Here is a 19,224-nt window from a genome sequence, read left to right as displayed (position 1 = left end):
TGTGTTGGTGTCCATTGTGTTTGTTCAAATTCATTCGAGTTTGACATTTCTTTTTTTTATTATATTTTTAGAAAGAAAAAAAAATAAAAAACACCAAGATGACCTTTTTGTTTGTTTGTTTGTTTGTTTGATGATTATTACCAGAATATCCCAGAAACAAATTGATTTTAGATGTTGAAATGCGATAACCACCACCACCACCACCTACGCTTTACCTTGTTAAACATTTGTTTTTGACAACATTTTTTTTCCAGGCGAATTTTTTTTTTATTTTTCAACGAAAAAAAAAATTTCCAAATCCAAGACCATATGGTCGAATATATAAGCAAAAGGCGTTGACTAGATTTTTTTTTCAATTTTAATTTCATTTCATTTCATTCATTTTTTTCATTAATTCAGTTTCTCGTGCACATAATTAATGAAATAGTCAAATATTGCTAATTACAACAACAACAAAAACAACGACAACAACAACAACCAATAGAAACCAGGCAGATGTAAAAAATTCAAATATTCATTATAATTATCAAATCGATAATGCTCTAATTATTTTTTTTTAATTTTATATTTCACATCACGACGATGACGATGATTATGTAGAGATTATTATGGCCTTGAGATTGAATCATTTTTGATCATTTGGATTTGGATTTGATAGTAGTGGATGATGATGATGATGATGATACTGGCAGGCAGACAGTCGATAAGCAGTGATGAAAAAAAAAAATTATTATTATTAATCACCACCATAATTATTAATAACAGTATCACGTATGGCCATATGTATTGGAAATAACTGGATTGATGATGACGAAGATGAACATTGTTGTCGATAATCATCAGCATTTAATGAAAAAATCATAATACCACCAAAATTGTTCATACAAATCCATTCGGCTTTTTTCGATGCACTTTCAGTATTTTCAAAACTAATCCATTCACGTTGATTATATGCATATGGTACATTGGCTACACCATCATATTTCTATCATTAAACAGACAAAAAAAATTTATTGATCAATAATCGATCAGAGAATCACTACTACTCACCATAATGGTATTATTACGTTTAAGAAACGCACATACTTCACTATATGACATATCATCTTCACCTTTTATGGCTATAGCGCCAGGAAAATTGGCTGCTTCATGGAACAAAATATAACGTTTTCCATATGTTGGTATACCGACCATAATCTTATGTTTGGGCATACCAATTTTTGTCCAATATTCTGCTGACCATTTCACTGTGAATGTTTTAGCCGGTCCATTATCGAATGGTATCAACAATGGTGAATGTAATGGACTATTATGGCCAACATAAGGAAAATACCATTTGTAAATAAAATAATCATAAGTCATTAGATTGATAAAATCAACAAATTTAGCCATCTCTTTTGCTTTATATGAATGTTGTATAATGACAAATTGTGCTGCCACCGCTGCACTTAATATTAAATGTTTTCCAGTTTCATGTTCCATTTGATTGAAACCATTACGAATTTCATGTAATAAATCAATAAAATCATTACGTTCAAAATATTGGAATAATTTTTTTGGCCACGATGGAAATTCCCAATCAATATCGACACCATCCAATTGATATTCACGTATGAATTGTAGAATTGAATTTACAAAATGTTTACGACGTGTGTCGGTAGAGGACGCCATCTTCCAACCACCAGCTATTGAAAAAAAATGGAAAAAATGAATTTTTTTTGTGAAAAAAAATTTTTTTTTTGTCTTACCTCCACCACCTATTTATATTTGGATAAATGATGAATCGAAATTCGAATTATCGATTGATTTTTTTTTTGTAATAATTCATAAGAATAAATTCGTGGAATACATCACTTACCACCGATTGAAAACATTAATTTAACATTCGAATTCATGACATTCGAATCGATTGATTGACGACAAATTCGTATGAAATCTGCGACATTCTGGTCATATGATAATTCTGATTGTTCACCGATTGAAACGAATGCAATAATAATGTGGGTACAAAGATTTTGTTCAATAATTCGATCGATTGGAAAATTCGCTTCTGGTCGTAGGTAACAAACACGTTTGAATTTGAATTGATCCTGTTGTTGTACAGATAATGATGGTGATGATGATGAAATTATAAAGAAAAATAAGGAAAAAATTAAAATTTTCAGTTTCATTTTTTTTGGGTCTTGTGCTCGTCACAATTTTGCTTTGTGAAATGCAACGAATATTTTATTTGCACTCAAACAACAACAACAACGAAAATGACAAACCATTATTCAGTTTTTATATGACTGATGATAAGAATCATAAATTTCAAACTAAAATGCCAGGATGCGACAGAAAAATGACTTAAAATCGTGACACATTGTATGATTTTGCCATTGCAAACATTTTTTTTTTTTTTTTGAAACAACGCTATTACGTACTATATGAATTTTTCATGCTGTCAAAGCAAAAAAAAAACAAAAATTTTCACGCTCATTTTTGATTCAATTGAAATTGATTTTGTTTTTGGTGATCGTTTTTTTTTAAATCAAACAAAAAAAAATGGATGATGTTACATTCATCCAAGATCTTGAAGAGATTGGCATTCATGGCCGTTCAACATTACGTGATATATTGACCGAGTCATTCCGTAAGAATTCAAATGATGACCAACAACATGATAATAATAATAATAAATTATGGCCAGAAATATTGGAATTTCAATCAAACAATGGTATCATATTGCCATCATTGCAGCCAATGTTTCCATTGTTACATTTGTTGGGTGTAAAAAGTTTTGAATTTCATAAATCCGTTGTAGAAGAATTACGTGAAAATTTAATTAATCGTTTTGAAGAAATATCACAAAAAATGGATCCAAATAAACGTGAAGCTAACCTGAAAGCATTGTTGGCTAAATCATTTCCATTGATTAAAATGCCAATGATACAGCCAGTGGTGATGGCATTGTTGAAAAATATTGAAGTTGTTGAAGATAAATATCTAAAATTATTGGTGGCCGATGAATCACTATACAAAAAATGTGATGTATCCGTTAAACGACATATTTGGCAAGAACATCAATCAATGCTTGTTGGTGAATTATCACCAATTCTTTCGGAATATGTTAAAGAGGTATAATCAATTCTTTTTTTCTGGTGAAAATTGAATTTTAATTTTTCATTTATTCACTCAAATTTTTTTTAGAAAGAAGCAATATTTGCCAACATTAAAGAATCGAAACATATATTCTTTTTGCTCACACCGAAACAACGACGCCAGAATGAAATTCTACAATCATTGGCCCAAATGGTCGGTAAAAATGTTCTGCTTTATGATACGATTCTACAATTTGTTCGTACCGTATTTATACATACGAAAAATCCACATTATTGTACATTACGTGTTAGTTTATTGATGGAATTACATGATGCTAATATAACCGATATTACATCGATGGATGCTTGTCATAAATTTGCCTGGTGTTTGGATGCCTGTATTCGTGAGAATACCGTCGATCATAAACGTATTCGAGAATTGCAAGGTTTCCTTGATAACGTGAAAAAAGGACAAGAAGCTGTTTTCAGTGATCTAGCTATGGCATTATATGATCCATATGCCGTTAATTTTCTTGTACAAACGGCCATGAGAATATTGAATTCATTGATCACTAATGAATCATGTCCACGTGAACATCAAACATTACAATTTCTGTTACGTCTTCTTAATCTTGGTTTACATGCACATGAAATATTGAAAACACAAGCATTTCGTGAACCAAAATTAAATCCTGAAATATTAACACGTTTTCTTCCCATTATAATGGGATTTATGGTTGATGATCAGGTACGATCGGTTAATTCAAAACTGCCACCAGATGATCGTGAATCAGCATTAACAATAATTGAACATAGTGGACCACCACCAGATTGTTTTCAGACATTCATACAACAAGATCCATTAGCAGCTATATTCGCCATTTATTATACAGCACAAGCAGCACGACAACATGATCGTCAAGCCGTTGTTCGTGTATTGGGATCATTAACAACAACGTCAACATATAATAATCTAAGCCATTCAGATCCATATCAACATATATTGGTCAGTGCACTTGTACAATTGGCTGATGAATTTGTACATGATGATCTATGTACATTGGTTTTCGATGAAATACTATTGCCAGCATTGGATATGAATAGTACAGCTGTACATTTGATGAAATTAATATATCATTTAAATCAATGGATACCACAGGAACGGTTAGAATCATTAATGATGAAACTTCAACATTATGTTCAAATGCCCAGTACAAAAGATCAACGGACACGTACAACATTTGTAGAATTGGTTCAATATTTGGAAAAAATTAAAGAAGAAAAATTACGTAAAAATCAACCACCACAATTACCGACAACTCCAGTGGCAAATCAATCAAATCAAATTATTGCCGGTAATAATACGAATGTAGTGGATAGTCCAATCGGTGGTTCTGCATCCGTTCGTATTGCATCAACAACAACAACAACAACAACAACACAACATCATCCAATGATGACACCATCACCACATGTTTATCATACACCTTCACATTCTCATCATCATCATCCTCTTCCTCCTCATTCACCGGTACCACCACCAACATTACCACCACCACAACCATCATCACCTTTATCACCGACACCTTATTATAGTACACAACAACAGCCACCAATGTCACCATATACAGATACAACAAATAATCCATTATCACCTTATAGTGGACAACCAATGTCACCATTACCACCACCAACATCATCATATCAATCACCATTCCATCAACCATCGTCATCATCATCTCGATCCACATCATCATCATCGGATAGATCTTATCCAACAACAAATTATTAATTTTTTCATTTTATTTTTAGAAAATCATTTCTTTTGCTCACCATCATTATTATCATTAATCATGGTTGTATTGGATACATCAACATCATCCGATATTTCATCAAATGGCATTGTTAATAAATGATCATATTCAATAATTTGAAAATAAATATTACCAATTTGGAATAGATATTCATTTCTACGTGATTGTATTGTCGTTATCATGAATGCATATTGTATACGGCCAACCAATGTGAACCAATGATGTTGATCGAATAATAACGATATACGATTATGAAATTCAATTGATAATGAACGAAAACAATTTCTATATGAATCAAATTCATGTGGAATGTTTTCATGTTGACATGATGGAAAATTTTGTTTCTGTAGAATATGTTTCGCAACCAATGTCAACAATGGTATTTTGGTTTCATTCGACGCAAACCATACATATGGTTTTGTTTGTTCCAATTGAGCTTCATTGATCATTTCTTTTATGGAGAACTTTTTTTTACATGAGAAAAAAATAATTAGAGTTTTTTTTTGTTTGAAACATTTTCATCATTGTAATGTGATGATAATTACCATTTGTCGAATTTTTTGTTCATCATCATCATCCATTCGATTGTTATTCGATTTATCGATTGTATCGCAATGTTCCTGTTTCAACATTTGTTCGAATGATTGAAATTTTCTATCCAAATTTTGTATGGAATTTTGAAACATTTCCAAACGTTTATCAATATTCATGGAAAATTTATTCCATTTTTGATAAACATTCAATAGAATTGAAATTGATATTAAAATTATGGAAATTTTCACGATTCTTTTGCCACCAATCATTGATGATGATGATGATGATGTTTGAATTTGATTTTGATTTCGTGGTTCAGCCATCTTTTCTCATATCATTATCATCCAGCATAAAATGATTGAATGTGTGTTACCAGAAAAAAAATTGGCCAAATCATCATCATCATCATAATAAACGAAAAAATCCATGTCAACTGATAACTCTTGGTCATAAAAAAAAATTATTATTGTAATCTTTTACACAGGTATGTTTATTAAATGTTTAGTTTTTATTATCATTTTTTTTGTTGTTGTTTGGTTGGTTGATCATAAATCACACGCACACTCGGTATTTATTTTCCGCAAATTTGCTAATCTTTATCGTCATGGTAATAATGGACAACATTTTTTTTCTTTTTTTTGTATCCGTTATATATGAATGCGTCGTTCAACAGTTGAGCAGGTTTTCCTTTTTTTTTATTATTGACGATTAGCTGATTTTTAGTTATTGATACCCAATGGTTTATTGGTCATTTGTGATTCTCGATTACCAAGATGTTCACCAACATCCATCGATAATGCACCAGCACCTGAAAGTGGATATTTTTTTTTTAGAATTTTTGTCTTGTTTTTTTTTGGTCCATTGATTGATTTACTTACCACCACCGAATCCATAACTGAAAAAAAATCCAAAAAAAAGTTTAAAAAAATTTGATTTGAAAAATTTCAAAAAAAAATTTTTTTTTTCTTTACCCTTTTGGTCCAAATTTACGGCCATAACATTGTTTACACCACAATGCATTATCATGGGCATTCACATTGGTCGAATCCAAACGTTTATTGCATAGATTACATTTGAAACAAACTTTATGCCATTTTTGTCCACCGGCCAATAATTCTTCAGCAGCATATACTGGTCTACTACATCGTAGGCAAATGTTTGCAGACATTGTTATTGCTGTTGTTTTGGTTGAAGAATTGAATTGAAGAATTTTTTATTTCAAAAAACAAAAACAAACAAAATCGCTCAGATTACTGATTATTGACAATCGTAATAATAAAATTTGTTTTTCACATCATAATCACCACACACACACACATACACATTCGGCTATTTATACTTGAAATTTTTTTCTTCTTTCACATTCTGAGTTATAAATCAATCAATTTTTCACCACAAACACACACACACACACACACGAATCTATAGAGTAGAAAATCAAGAAAAAAAGAGCAAAACTGTCAACAAGTGAAAAAAAATGAAATTTTTTGTTTTGCCTCCATTTTTTTTTTTTGTTAAATTATTACCGAATATTATCATTTTTTCCGCTGTCAAAAAAAAAAATTAATATGAATTGCCTGTGTTTATGTTTTGTCATCATCATCATCATGATGATCATCGAATCGAGACCAAGAATTTGAACAATTCTGGAGAGTAAAAAAAAAAAAAAAAAATAAACTACCATTGTTGTAAGCCATCAAGCAGAACAAGTGAATAAATTCAATTTGATCGATCATTAATCTGATAACTAATCAATCATATTAAATGTGGACAGGAATTACTATTATTATTATTATTTTTTTTTCAATTATGATCAATTCAACAAATTCCAGAATATTCTTGTTTCCCACCATATTATTACCACCATGGTTAGTAAGAAAGAATGAATATTTTTATCCGACTTTCATTTTGTTGTTGTTGTTGTTCTAATTTTTCATTGATTTTTATCGCCTTTTTTTCCAATAGTGGTGTTCAACTTTTTTTCCGTCCATCATTTACCGTGAACTTGTTCAATTTGTGTGTGTGTGTGTGTGAATATATTATATATAGTGAAATTCATAGAAAACAAAACAAAAAAAAATTACAGTACCCGATTTGAAGACCACTGTATTGGTTGATATATTCTTGTTAAAACCATATTACTCTTGAGATGTGAAAACATTAGCCCAAAAAATTTAAAATTGGCAATAGACTAAAGGGAGAGAGAAATAGGAAAAAAATGTACGAAAAGAAGATTCGCATCATCAACATAACTGGCGAAAATTGTGTTCTGGCGTCAATGAAATTCTTTTTTTGGTATGAAATTTTTTTTTCTTGGCTCTCGTCATTTGTTTTTTCTTTCTTTCTTTTCATGAAATTATTGTTATTATAATTATTATTGCATATACAGAATATTCTGTGTGGATTCTGTGTGTACATACACAGCAGAAACAAAACAGCCTAAACATTCCTTTCTGCGTGTGTGTGTGTGTGTGTGTGTGTGTGTGTGTGTGTGTTGTCAAAGAATTAAATGAAGCCAAAGATGCATCCGGTAGAAAAAAAAACATTAATTGAAAAGACAGAAATTTTAGTGTTAAACCCGTATATAAAATTTTTTTTTTTTTGTTGAAAGCAAAATGAATTTAAATTTTGAAAAATTAAAAATTTTAATTTAAAAAAAAATCAAATCAAAAGAATTTACCCACATAATTCAAATTATTCATAAATGAACATGGCCATAATCATTATCATCATCATCATCATTATCGTTTGTCGATAATAATAGATAACATTTTTCATTTAAATTTTTGGAAATTTTCTTCAATTGTTTACGGGAATTTTTTCGTGATATTTTACAAATATAACCAATTAGAAATATGATGGTGATGATCATGAATAACATGATGATGATGATGAGCAATAAAAATTGTTCATCAATTGATTTCCATCCACGATTCATTTGATGCCATAATTTTTCCGTACGATTTTCCAATCGATTCCAAATTGAATACAATCGATAGTTTTCAATCGATTCATCGATTGTTGTTGAACAATTTAAATTCAATTTCGTTATCGTTGTTGTGGTTGTTGTTGTTGTTTGTATTTCATCAGTTTTGTTGTTGTCCACGATGTTTATTATTGTATGATTGCAATTGGAAAAAAGCTTTGTACAAAACCAATGCCACGATTCATCCATGATCATGTTGATGGTCAATCGGTTAGTTTGAATTCTGCAAAAAAAAACAAACATGAAATTTCTCCTGGTCATTCCAGTCATTTTATATATAAATACAAATCTCTGATTGTGAAACCATAGAAACCAGAGTCCGATTGATTTTTTTTCTAAAATTCATTGATACGGGCTTTTATTTTAATTTTTTTTTGTTTTCCAGTAAAATTTTACTGCATATCACAAAGAATTTGGAACTTTTCCAAAAAAAAAAACGAAACAAAACAAAACATGAATGAAAATCATCATCATCATCGTGAAAGTCATCAAAATCTTTGTTTTTCATTTTTATCATTATTTTTAGAGGATAAATAGACATAAAGCCGATGATGATGATGAGCCCTTCAAATCTAATTCATACTATAGTGACGACGATAGTAAAAAAAAAAAAAAAAAAATTCTGACACGAATTGTTTGCCAAATCAAAGCCAACTTTCTTTCATCAACGACACATCGACGTCTTGTTGTTTGTTTGTTGTTATCGTCAAAGTTAGTGTGTGTGTGTATATATGTATGTCTAGACAGTGATTCACAAATTTTATTTCCTTATTTCCATTATTATTCAATAAATAAATAAAACAGGTTGTTTGGGAAACACTTGATCAATGTTAATGATGTTGATGATGATGAATAAGAATAAGAATGAAAATGGGGAAATTTTATTTTTAGAATTCTAACGATTCTTGATGGGATCCACCCAACAACAACAATGATGATGATGATGATACAATGATGATGTTTGCTATTAGAATTTAAATTAAAAAAAAAATTCTTTCAAATATTTGGGAAATGAAACCAACCAAATTTCTACCATTTAAAGGTGTAACATATATACAATTTTTTTTTGCATCACAAACAAGTGAAAGAATGAATATTTAGAATATTTGACGCCCTTTATTCACGACAGCATCAGCATCAGCATAAGCGGCAGCAACAACATTCAAATATCCTTGACTTGATGGCCAAAACATTTATGTTTGTGTGTGTGGCATGGATCAAAGAATCGGCAGAATCTTGTCAAGCAGCAGCAACAGTAACAACAACAACAACAGTAAAAACAATCAGTAGCAGTATGTAAAAAGAATCAATTCTGTTGGCCAAATTTCTTTTCATACACACACATCTATTGCTATATTAGAGTAAAAAACAGAAAAAATTGAAATCACCAGTTGAACATTATGACGCCCGTTTTTTTTTTTTTGTTTGTTTGATTGAAGAAGAAGAATTTTTTTTCCCCCACTAGCTCGAATATAAAAAGCCAAATCAAATCTAATCACATTTTCAACGTCTATTTATACCTTATATATAAATACATTTTCCATTTTGTTTTTGCATTCATTTTGATTTTGATATTCTTTAGTCGTCATCGTCGTCATCATCGTCGTTGTTGTTGTTGTTGTTTAGTGTTTGTGTATTTGTGAATAAAATTTTCTTTGTAAGTTTTTTTGTTTCCTGTTTGTTTGATTGTTTGATTGTGATGGCCAGTAAAATCTTCAAATTTTTCATCTTTTTTTTTTGATTTTTCGTTTCATTGTATTGCAGTTTGCCGGGTGAAATCAAATCAAATCAAATCAATTCATCATGTCTAACATTTGTTTACGTTGTAATAAACCAGTATATGCTGCCGAAGAATTATTGGCCGGTGGTAATAAATGGCATAAAGTTTGTTTCAAATGTAATCTATGCGGTAAACGTTTGGATTCGACCAACGTGAATGCCCATGATAATGCATTGTGGTGCAAACAATGTTATGGCCGTAAATTTGGACCTAAAGGTGAAAATTTAATTGAATTTTTTATGTATTCAAATTTTCAAATCATTTTTCTTTCCAATTCTTCATTCATTTTTTATTCAATGGCCACAGGCTATGGATTTGGTGGTGGTAAGTAAAAAAATAAATGTCCAAAAACAAGACAAAAATTCTAAAAAAAAAAAAAAAAATTCACTTTCCATTTCCAGGTGCTGGTGCATTATCGATGGATGTCGGTGAACATCTTGGCAATCGAGAATCACAAATGACAAACAAACCATCCGGTGTTAATACATAAGATGATTCATCATATATATTGAATAAGATGTCTATTTGAATTATTATTATTATCTTACATTAAATTTGCAAAAAAAAAAAAATAAAATAAAAAATCAAAACAAACAAATCCACCTATTCACATTATATATGAGCGACAAAATGAAATAAATTAATAAAAATCTTTAAAATCAAATTATTATTACATACATCATTTATCTTATCTCTTATCTTAATGTCTTAATTATCGTGTGTTTTATTTTATTTTTTTTTTTTTTTTAATTCAACGAAAATTCATGGATTTTTTTTTAGTCGCTCCATACGAATACAGATGGCGTTAGTTCAGGATTGATTTATATATGTAAAAAAATTTTCGAACAACCAAAAAAAAACATTCCATATTTGTCAGTGTTTTTTCGAATGTTTCGAATCATTTGATTTTTTTTTTGGGTTGATATTTTTTTTTTTTTTTGATCCTTTTGTGTGTTGTTCGCCAATGTGAATACACTGAAATTTATTCATCCATGAGATATGAAAATATATCAATGCCAGATGGTTTGTGTGATGTTTTATGAACGATGAAATGTTGCCAAAAAAAAAAATATTCTTCTGTTGTTTTCAATGATAAAATGAAATTCTATGTGAATCATCATCAACATCATTAACGCTTGAAATGATCAACGAATTTATGTATGTGTTTGTGTGTGTGTGTGTTTTGTGTCTAAAATTAGAATCAAATGAAATGATGGATACACAAACCAATGGAATTTTTTTTTTGCAGAAAAATTTCAATTTTTGTGTTTTTTTCCATTGTCTCTCTCTCACTCACTCACTCACTCTACATTTACTTATAACAAAAATTTTCCCCGGAAACTGAAATCATAATCATCCAAATTCGGTAAGTAGATTTTCGTTTGTTTTCAATTTTTTTTTTTGATTCGAATATTTGTTTGGTTACTTCGAGTTAATATAGATGGCGTTAGTGTGTAGTAAAAAATTTGAAAATTTGAAAATTTCAAAAAAATGAAAAAATTTTATTTTTAAAACATTTTTTTTGACAAAATGACAACAACAACAACGATAATAGTAACTATTAGCTGATTTGATGATTTGATATCAAGCGAGTAGAATTCATTTTTTTGGCATTTTTGTTTTCATTTTTAAAAATAGGCTATGCATTGAATTTGTTCGTAATATGAAAACAGAATTATCATGTCGATTGACGATTGATTGCTCGATGATTGAGTTGATTAGTTTAATTATTAATACCCAATGGTTTATTGGTTACTTCACATTCTTTATTACCCAAATGTTCACCAATGTCCATACCTAATGCTCCACTGCCTATTCCAAATCCGACACCTGTAAAAAGAAAAAAAAATGAAAATTTGAAAAATAAAAAATAAAAATTCAAAAAAATTTTTTCCCACCTTTAGGACCAAATTTTCGTGCATAACATTGTTTACACCATAATGCATCATCATGTGCATTTGCATTCATTGAATCCAAACGTTTATTACAAAGATTACATTTGAAACAAGTTTTATGCCATTTAAGACCACCGGCTAACATTTCTTCAGCATGATACACTGGACGTGTACATTTCATACAGATTGCTGATGACATGATTGTTTTTTTTTCAAAAATCTTTTGCTCTGCTTTACTGGTTGATGTTTGATGAATCAACAAAAATCAATGAATTTTTGTTCTATTCACTACACACAGGTTTTTATACCCTGAATTTTTTGTATTTTTTTTCAAACTTCAAGATTTCTTCATTCATTTTGGGGCAATCGTAATACTTTTACTTTTTATTTTCAGTCAAAAAAAATAAAAATTTGAAATGAAATACGTAAACAAAACAAAAACGCAACGGATCGTTGCCAAAAAATAAAATCGATAAATGTGTGTGTATTGCGTTTATTTTTTTTAGACATCTTTGTACATTTGTGTATTAAATTGAAGAATTCCAAATTTTTTTTCCAAACATTTAAACGATCGAATATCGTTCAACAACCTTAACCTTTATATTGAAAATTTTGCCAATTTTTCGTCTTCGTCGTCGTTGCATAGATTGTTGCAGCAGAAAAAAAATTGTTCAAAATTAATCATCATCATCATCATCATCATCAAGAACAACATTTCAACCAGACACACATCAGTAACGAGCCATGAAAACAAAAAATCTTTGATTTGATTGTTTTTCTGCATTTTTTTTCGCCAGATTTTCAAAAAAAAAATTTTTCATCAAATCTAAAATCTTTGAATTAGTTATGTATTTTTTTGAAAAAAAATTCAATGATGATGATGACGTCTGTTGATAAATTGTGTTTGTGTGTGTGTGTGCGTGGGCGTCTTTTAGCCTGCCACCAATCATTCTCTATATATATAAATATTAGTTTGATTCAGAATTGAATTCTTTTCTTATGGTTTTTGTTAGTGTTGGCTTTAAATTGGAAAAAAAATTGTCCAAAAGGCAGAAAAAATAAACTGAAAGAAAGAATGATGATGATGTTTGTTTGTTTGTTTGTTTTTTCTATCTAAAGTAGTAGTCAACAGAAATGAAGAAGAAGGGGGTTTTTTCTGTATATGAGAAAAAAAAACAAGAAAAAATGTTACCATTGAATGTGCGTGGGTGGAAGGTTTTTTTTCTCCATTTTTTTTCCTACTGTGTCATCATTGTATGTAGTATAGATGTTGTTGTTGTTGGTGAATGATAGATAGAAAAAAAATTAGGCCACCAATGACGCCATTATAATCTCTCTCTCTCTCCCTCGTCCTTTCTCCTTGAGGTTCATGGTTGCGTTATTTTTTTTTCTTTCTTTAGTTTTTGCGCGCGTTTTGTTTTTGTTTTTTCGCGCTGAATTTTTTTTCTCCTTTTCTTGTGGAAAATTGTAAAAAATTTCTTTTTTTCCTACTGATTGATTGATTAATGATATTTTGAGCACTATTTATTCTGTACAAAGTATTCTGAATTTTTTTCATTTCAAAAAAAAACTGAAAATCATTTATTCATGTAAAACAGGAAGAACAATGTTTTTTTTTGTTTGAATTAAATAAAACCAAAAATGACAAAACTAATCAGCGAAAAACCCAAAAGCATAAAACTTCCGCATTTCAATCGCACCGAAAAAAATCCAAGAATAGAGAAAGAGAGAATAAATATATTCCAAAATCAAGAATATAGATAGAAAAATTTACGCTCATTCAGTCAATAGTGTGTGTGTGTTTCGCGGAATTTGTCGAAAAAAAGCGCAAAATCCAACACAATAAATTCATTAGTGAGAAAAAAATATGGTTCCATTATATATATACATGTTGTTTGGTGTGTGTGTGTATGTTTTTATCCAAGTTCAACGAACTATCATGCACTTTTATAATCAATTCTTTCTTTCTCGCTTTTTTTCTGACATTTCTTTGTCTATTTGTGTGTTGAATGAACCAAAAAAAAAAAAACTGAAACTGACAACAATAGCCAATTCAATTGAATTTAAAGTAAAAATTGTTTTTTGTTTTCAAAAAATCTATCCAGGAAGAAAAAATAACATAGAAATTCAGAATAAAGAAGGGAAAAAAAATTTTTCACCCTTTAATTTTTTGGTTGTTCAAAACAAAAATGCGTTTCCATTGATGGATCATAATAAATAAACTTGCGCGCGCGTTTTTTTTTTTCGTTGATAATTCAATGATAAACCAAAATAAATGTTTGACGACGATGACTACAATGATTGTGGAAAAAAAAGATCAGGGCAAGTTGACGTCACCCACACACACGCAAATAGTGAGAAGCAGAATACGAAAAAGTTACAAACCTAGTTAAGAATATTCTTTCTCTCTGTGTGTGTGTATTGGTTGTGGTGGTGTGGTGTGGTGTGGTGGTTTCAATTGATCCACTAAACATACATACACACACACACACAGAATATTCTTGTATTTTGAATATATAAAAAAAACACTTTTTTTCAATGATAACATCGTCATCATCAAAACAACAACAGAAACCAGAAAAAAAAGAGAACACTACCAATCATTGAACCAAAAAACAGATACCAGTAACAAAGAATGACATCAAAGAAAAAATTGACCTAGAATAACAATTTTTGTTAGTCTGCTGTATGGTCTATTTTTGGGTATACGTGATGTGTGTGTGTGTTTTTTTTATTTTTGGTGATGATTATTATTATTATTATATGTGCCATATTTACAATGAATGAAGCAGCAGTTTGTTTTGCTAGGATCCTAATTTTTTTTTTATTTTTGGTTACTGAAATAATTCTCTGAATGAATGAATAGTCATGTGTATGTTCGCCAATGGTATGTGTGTGTGTGTTTGTTACCTGATGATGATGATGATCTATGTATCCACCAAATAGTTTAGAATGGCCCCGAAACAAAACAAAAAAAAAATGTTGCGTTGGTGGATGTGTGAGTGTGTGTGTTTCAAAAATTCTATTCATTCATATTATTCTATGATGACGTAATGGACAAAGCAAGGTTTTTTTTCATTCTGGTTTTTGTACGTTTTTTAGGTTGTCGTTGTTGTTGTCGTAGTCGTCATTTGTGTTACGTAAGCATAGCCTTCATTCAACAACAACGACGACGATTCTGTGTTCATGATTCTATGTTGAAACATCTCTCAATTTCATTGAATTTCATTGAAAAAAAAAATAAAATAAAAATAATGAAATGACCTTCATCCAGGCTATTAATGGAACATTTTTTTTTGTTTTCTGTTTTTGTATCCATTTGATTCACAAGAAGTGAAAAAATTGCACTTAATACGAAATTAAATTTATCAAATGGATAATCGATATATTCTGATGATGGTTATTGTTGAATTATGCAAGAAAAAAAATTAGAAAAAATATTTGCCATTTTAAAAACATATTTTGCATGATTATTGCAAAATTCGGAATAAATTCAGCTCTCTAATTACGAACATTTGCGTTGAATAAGAATAAGAAGAATGTTCGCAAGTCAAATTTCTTCCCTTAAAATACCGGTTATTATGGTATTGAATAAACTTTAAGTTAATTGTGGAAAAAAGCGAAAAAATGCCATAAATCATGCAAATGAAATGAATCGTTTGATCCAAGAAAAATTTTGCATTTTTTCTTAAGATTTCTGTCTCAGTTTTTTTGGACAATGAATGTTGTTTGAATTTCATTCGGTTTCTTGGTTTTGAATTGAACAAATCAAGTGTTTTTGACCAAAAAAATGCTGTTTTATTTTCGTCATTTTATCTACAAAGCAATGAAACATATTGTCGAACAACATGGAACATCAAGATTTCGGCTATTACATAATACAGAAGTAATCCTTTATCTTTATGGTTTGATACGATTATTAATCATTGGTTTAATGTTCTTCGATTCGAAAACATTCCCATTATATGAATATGATTATGGTTCAAAATATTTCTGGAATCATCGAAAAATTCTTAATAAATTCTTTTTGATAATTTTAATATTAATATTCATTGCCGGATTACATGGCATCAAAACATTTTTCTACACACACGTTGATACACTTAGCTTTCAAATGCAGTATGATTGTATCGTATATAATACGGATCAATATTATAAAAGTCGAGATACGGATGAAAATATTGCAATGAAATTGTCCCAACGTTTCGAGGATTATCAGCAACAATTTGTTCGTAATCATCGCTTATTATCGAAAATAATTCCACGATTCTTGGTGAATCATTTGTTTAGAATTCGTGTTTGGATCGATTCATGGTTGCAATTGGATCGTGTCGATAGGAATTTGTTTGAAAATCAAAACAAAATGCGTTTGTTTCCCAATGCAAATATCAAAAGTCGAAAACACGTTTTGTTATTCGTATTGATTATTGATTGTTTCAATTTTATTGGACACATCTTTGTTGGTAAGTGAGGTTATATTTATTTATTATAATTCTAACTAAATTTAATTCTTATAAAGCAATTAGTGTTTTGATTGGCATGTTTTTCATTGTCCCTGAACTGGCTACAACTGACATAGTTAGAAATTCATTGTTTATGAAATTTTATCTTTTCATCGAATCAATTATATTCCTAGTTGATGCGTTACTACTGTTTCAATGCATAATGCTTCTATTCTGTTCGGTATCGGCACCATTTCAGGTGTTTCGTAATACATTAAAACATCTAAATCAAAAATTCTATGCAATTTCTGAAAACTCACGTATTGGAAAACCGATTGGTGCAAATGAATTGAAGGAATTACAATTCATCTATCGACAACATAATATTCTATGTTACTATGAAATATTCACTGATAAAGATGTCTGGAGCCAGGCGCTTTACTATTATGCATTGGTTAGCATTCCAATTAATGTGACATTTATGTGTGAATTGATCTTGGAAGATTTACCGAAGAAAACACGATTTTTATTCTTAGGGCTTACAGCTTTGCATGTTCTCGCTGGTTTTATTCCGTTCATAGCTTTAGCACATGTTACCAGTGCTTTCCATAAAATCAAAGATTATATACCAGCTGTGCAGGTACAATTGAATCGTTTGACACATCTTCGAATGAAATTGAAATATGATGATCTCTATGAACGTTTAACTCATGGTAAAAAAATTGCCTATACATTTGGCTATCTAGGCGATCTGACGTATCGCGGGTTATTCGAAGCATTTCTTGGATATATTGCCGCTTTCTTTCTGATCATCAGATTCTATATGAATGGAAATCAAACAAGTTAAATGTGTGTTACGTTTAAAATGATGAAAAAACTCATTGATTAAGTATCGATTCAATTTATTGATGATGAAAATCAGTTGATCGATAGAATGTTTCCAATTTAAATGAATCATTATGCATTAAAACTATTTTATTTCAAAAATATTAATGATTCGCAATGGCTTTCCACATACATTAATAATAATGATGAGTTTATTGTGAAAGTTATTCTTTTATTTTTAACAATTCATGCAAATGATAAAAAGTTGGTTTTTTGAATCTAACAAATGATACTGATAAAGTGGAAAAATGGCAGTAAATCATGCAAATTTTATTTCGTCAAAAAAGCAAAATAGAGAAAAAATGCATAAAACCAAACAATAAATCAGTCACCAAAAAAAGTTTTGAATTATTCAAATGAAATAAATTCATGATAAGCAGTCTTCATTTTCAAATTCCGATTTCTATTGTGAAAATGTTTCATTTTTTTTTCTTAAGACTTCTTTTTCAGTTTTTTTTGGCCATTGATTGTTGTTTGAATTTCATTCGATTTCTTTGTTTCAAATTGAACAATCCATGGTGTTTTTGACCAACAAAAAAAAATGTTGTTTCAAATTCGTCATTTCATCTACCATGCAATGAAACATATTGTCGAGCAACATGGAACAACAAGATTTCGGCTATTACATAATACGGAAGTAATCCTTTATCTTTATTGGTTGATACGAGTATTATTCGTTTCATTAATCTATATGGATCCAGAACAATTTCCACTATATAAATATGATTATGTTTCATTATATTTCTGGAATCATCGAAACATTCTAAATAAATTCTTCATGATCATAGGAATATTGCTTGTATTGACTGGATTTTTGGGTATCAAAACATTTTTCTATACCCACGTTGATACACTTAGCTTTCAAGTGCTGTATGATTGCATCGTATATAATACGGATCAATATTATAAAAGCCGAGATACGGATGAAAATATTGCAAAGAAATTGTCAAAACGTTACGACGATTATCAGCAACAATTTGCTAGCAATCATCGTTTATTATCAATAATAATTCCACGATTCTTGATGAATCATTTGTTTAGAATTCGTGTTTGGATCGATTCATGGTTGCAATTGGATCGTGTCGATAGGAATTTGTTTGAAAATCAAAACAAAATGCGTTTGTTTCCCAATGCAAATATCAAAAGTCGAACAGATGTTTTGTTATTCGTATTGATTATTGATTGTTTCAATTTTATTGGACACATCCTTGTTGGTAAGTGAGGCTATATTTATTTATTATAATTCTAACTAAATTTAATTCTTATAAAGCAATTAGTGTTTTGATTGGCATGTTTTTCATTGTCCCTGAACTGGCTACAACTGACATAGTTAAAAATTCATTGAATATGAAATTTTGTCTTTTCATCGAATTAATTTTATTCCTAGTTAATCTGTTCCAAATGTTCCAATGCGCAATGCTCCTATCCTGTTCGGTATCGGCACCATATCAGGTGTTTCATAATACATTGAAACATCTAAATCAAAAATTCTATGCAATTTCTGAAAATTCACGTAATGGAAAACTAATTGGTGCAAATGAATTGATGGAACTACGATTCATCTATCGACAACATAATATTCTATGTTATTATGAAATATTCACCGATAAAGATGCCTGGAGCCAGGCGCTTTACTATTATGCATTGGTTAGCATTCCAATTAATGTGACATTGATGTGTATACTAATTGTTGAAGATTTACCGCTGCAAGCACGATTTTTATTCTTAGCGGTTACAGCTGTGCATGGTCTCACTGGTCTCATTCCATTTATGACCTTAGCTGATGTATCCAGTGCTTGTCATAAAAT

General features: G+C 29.8%; 7 protein-coding genes across 10 annotated transcripts; 3 read left to right on the top strand and 4 right to left on the bottom strand.

Moving 5' to 3' along the window:
- Positions 1–498: 498 nt before the first annotated feature.
- Positions 499–2,950, bottom strand: LOC124491131 (acidic mammalian chitinase). Of its 4 annotated transcripts, none has more exons than XM_075735775.1 (4): positions 2,881–2,950; positions 1,859–2,090; positions 1,051–1,685; positions 499–985 (listed from the first exon to the last, which is right to left on the bottom strand). In XM_075735775.1, exons 2-4 carry the CDS (start codon positions 1,893–1,895, stop codon positions 737–739), a joined length of 921 nt encoding a protein of 306 aa, XP_075591890.1. In that variant the 5' UTR covers positions 1,896–2,090; positions 2,881–2,950; the 3' UTR covers positions 499–736. The 4 variants fall into 4 exon arrangements, with proteins under 4 accessions (XP_075591890.1, XP_075591889.1, XP_075591888.1 ...); XM_075735774.1 differs by lacking the exon at positions 2,881–2,950 and adding an exon at positions 2,268–2,405; XM_075735773.1 differs by lacking the exon at positions 2,881–2,950 and having other exon boundaries at positions 1,859–2,258.
- Positions 2,472–5,043, top strand: NELF-B (negative elongation factor B). The gene is made up of 2 exons (XM_047053738.2): positions 2,472–3,117; positions 3,190–5,043. The coding sequence occupies exons 1-2, from the start codon at positions 2,545–2,547 to the stop codon at positions 4,870–4,872; spliced, it is 2,256 nt and encodes a 751-aa protein (XP_046909694.2). The 5' UTR covers positions 2,472–2,544; the 3' UTR covers positions 4,873–5,043.
- On the bottom strand, positions 4,869–5,817 carry LOC124499693 (uncharacterized). Its single transcript, XM_075735778.1, has 2 exons — positions 5,440–5,817; positions 4,869–5,358 (listed from the first exon to the last, which is right to left on the bottom strand). Exons 1-2 carry the CDS (start codon positions 5,749–5,751, stop codon positions 4,897–4,899), a joined length of 774 nt encoding a protein of 257 aa, XP_075591893.1. The 5' UTR covers positions 5,752–5,817; the 3' UTR covers positions 4,869–4,896.
- A 98-nt stretch (positions 5,818–5,915) lies between these two features.
- Positions 5,916–6,747, bottom strand: LOC124500099 (muscle LIM protein 1). Its single transcript, XM_047064136.2, has 3 exons — positions 6,400–6,747; positions 6,307–6,323; positions 5,916–6,236 (listed from the first exon to the last, which is right to left on the bottom strand). Exons 1-3 carry the CDS (start codon positions 6,594–6,596, stop codon positions 6,148–6,150), a joined length of 303 nt encoding a protein of 100 aa, XP_046920092.1. The 5' UTR covers positions 6,597–6,747; the 3' UTR covers positions 5,916–6,147.
- A 3,163-nt stretch (positions 6,748–9,910) lies between these two features.
- On the top strand, positions 9,911–10,858 carry LOC124500102 (muscle LIM protein 1). Its single transcript, XM_047064138.2, has 4 exons — positions 9,911–10,071; positions 10,179–10,410; positions 10,501–10,518; positions 10,596–10,858. Exons 2-4 carry the CDS (start codon positions 10,218–10,220, stop codon positions 10,682–10,684), a joined length of 300 nt encoding a protein of 99 aa, XP_046920094.1. The 5' UTR covers positions 9,911–10,071; positions 10,179–10,217; the 3' UTR covers positions 10,685–10,858.
- An 817-nt stretch (positions 10,859–11,675) lies between these two features.
- Positions 11,676–12,369, bottom strand: LOC124500100 (muscle LIM protein 1). The gene is made up of 2 exons (XM_047064137.2): positions 12,093–12,369; positions 11,676–12,024 (listed from the first exon to the last, which is right to left on the bottom strand). Exons 1-2 carry the CDS (start codon positions 12,286–12,288, stop codon positions 11,918–11,920), a joined length of 303 nt encoding a protein of 100 aa, XP_046920093.1. The 5' UTR covers positions 12,289–12,369; the 3' UTR covers positions 11,676–11,917.
- Positions 12,370–16,182: 3,813 nt separating this feature from the next.
- On the top strand, positions 16,183–17,515 carry LOC124499686 (uncharacterized). Its single transcript, XM_075728543.1, has 2 exons — positions 16,183–16,552; positions 16,609–17,515. Exons 1-2 carry the CDS (start codon positions 16,204–16,206, stop codon positions 17,376–17,378), a joined length of 1,119 nt encoding a protein of 372 aa, XP_075584658.1. The 5' UTR covers positions 16,183–16,203; the 3' UTR covers positions 17,379–17,515.
- Positions 17,516–19,224: the final 1,709 nt, after the last annotated feature.

The sequence above is a fragment of the Dermatophagoides farinae genome, chromosome 2 (genome assembly GCF_024713945.1).
Source record: "Dermatophagoides farinae isolate YC_2012a chromosome 2, ASM2471394v1, whole genome shotgun sequence".
NCBI lineage: Eukaryota > Metazoa > Arthropoda > Arachnida > Sarcoptiformes > Pyroglyphidae > Dermatophagoides > Dermatophagoides farinae.
The sequence above is the reverse complement of the archived record's forward strand: the minus strand, read 5'-3'. Positions and strand labels throughout refer to the sequence as shown.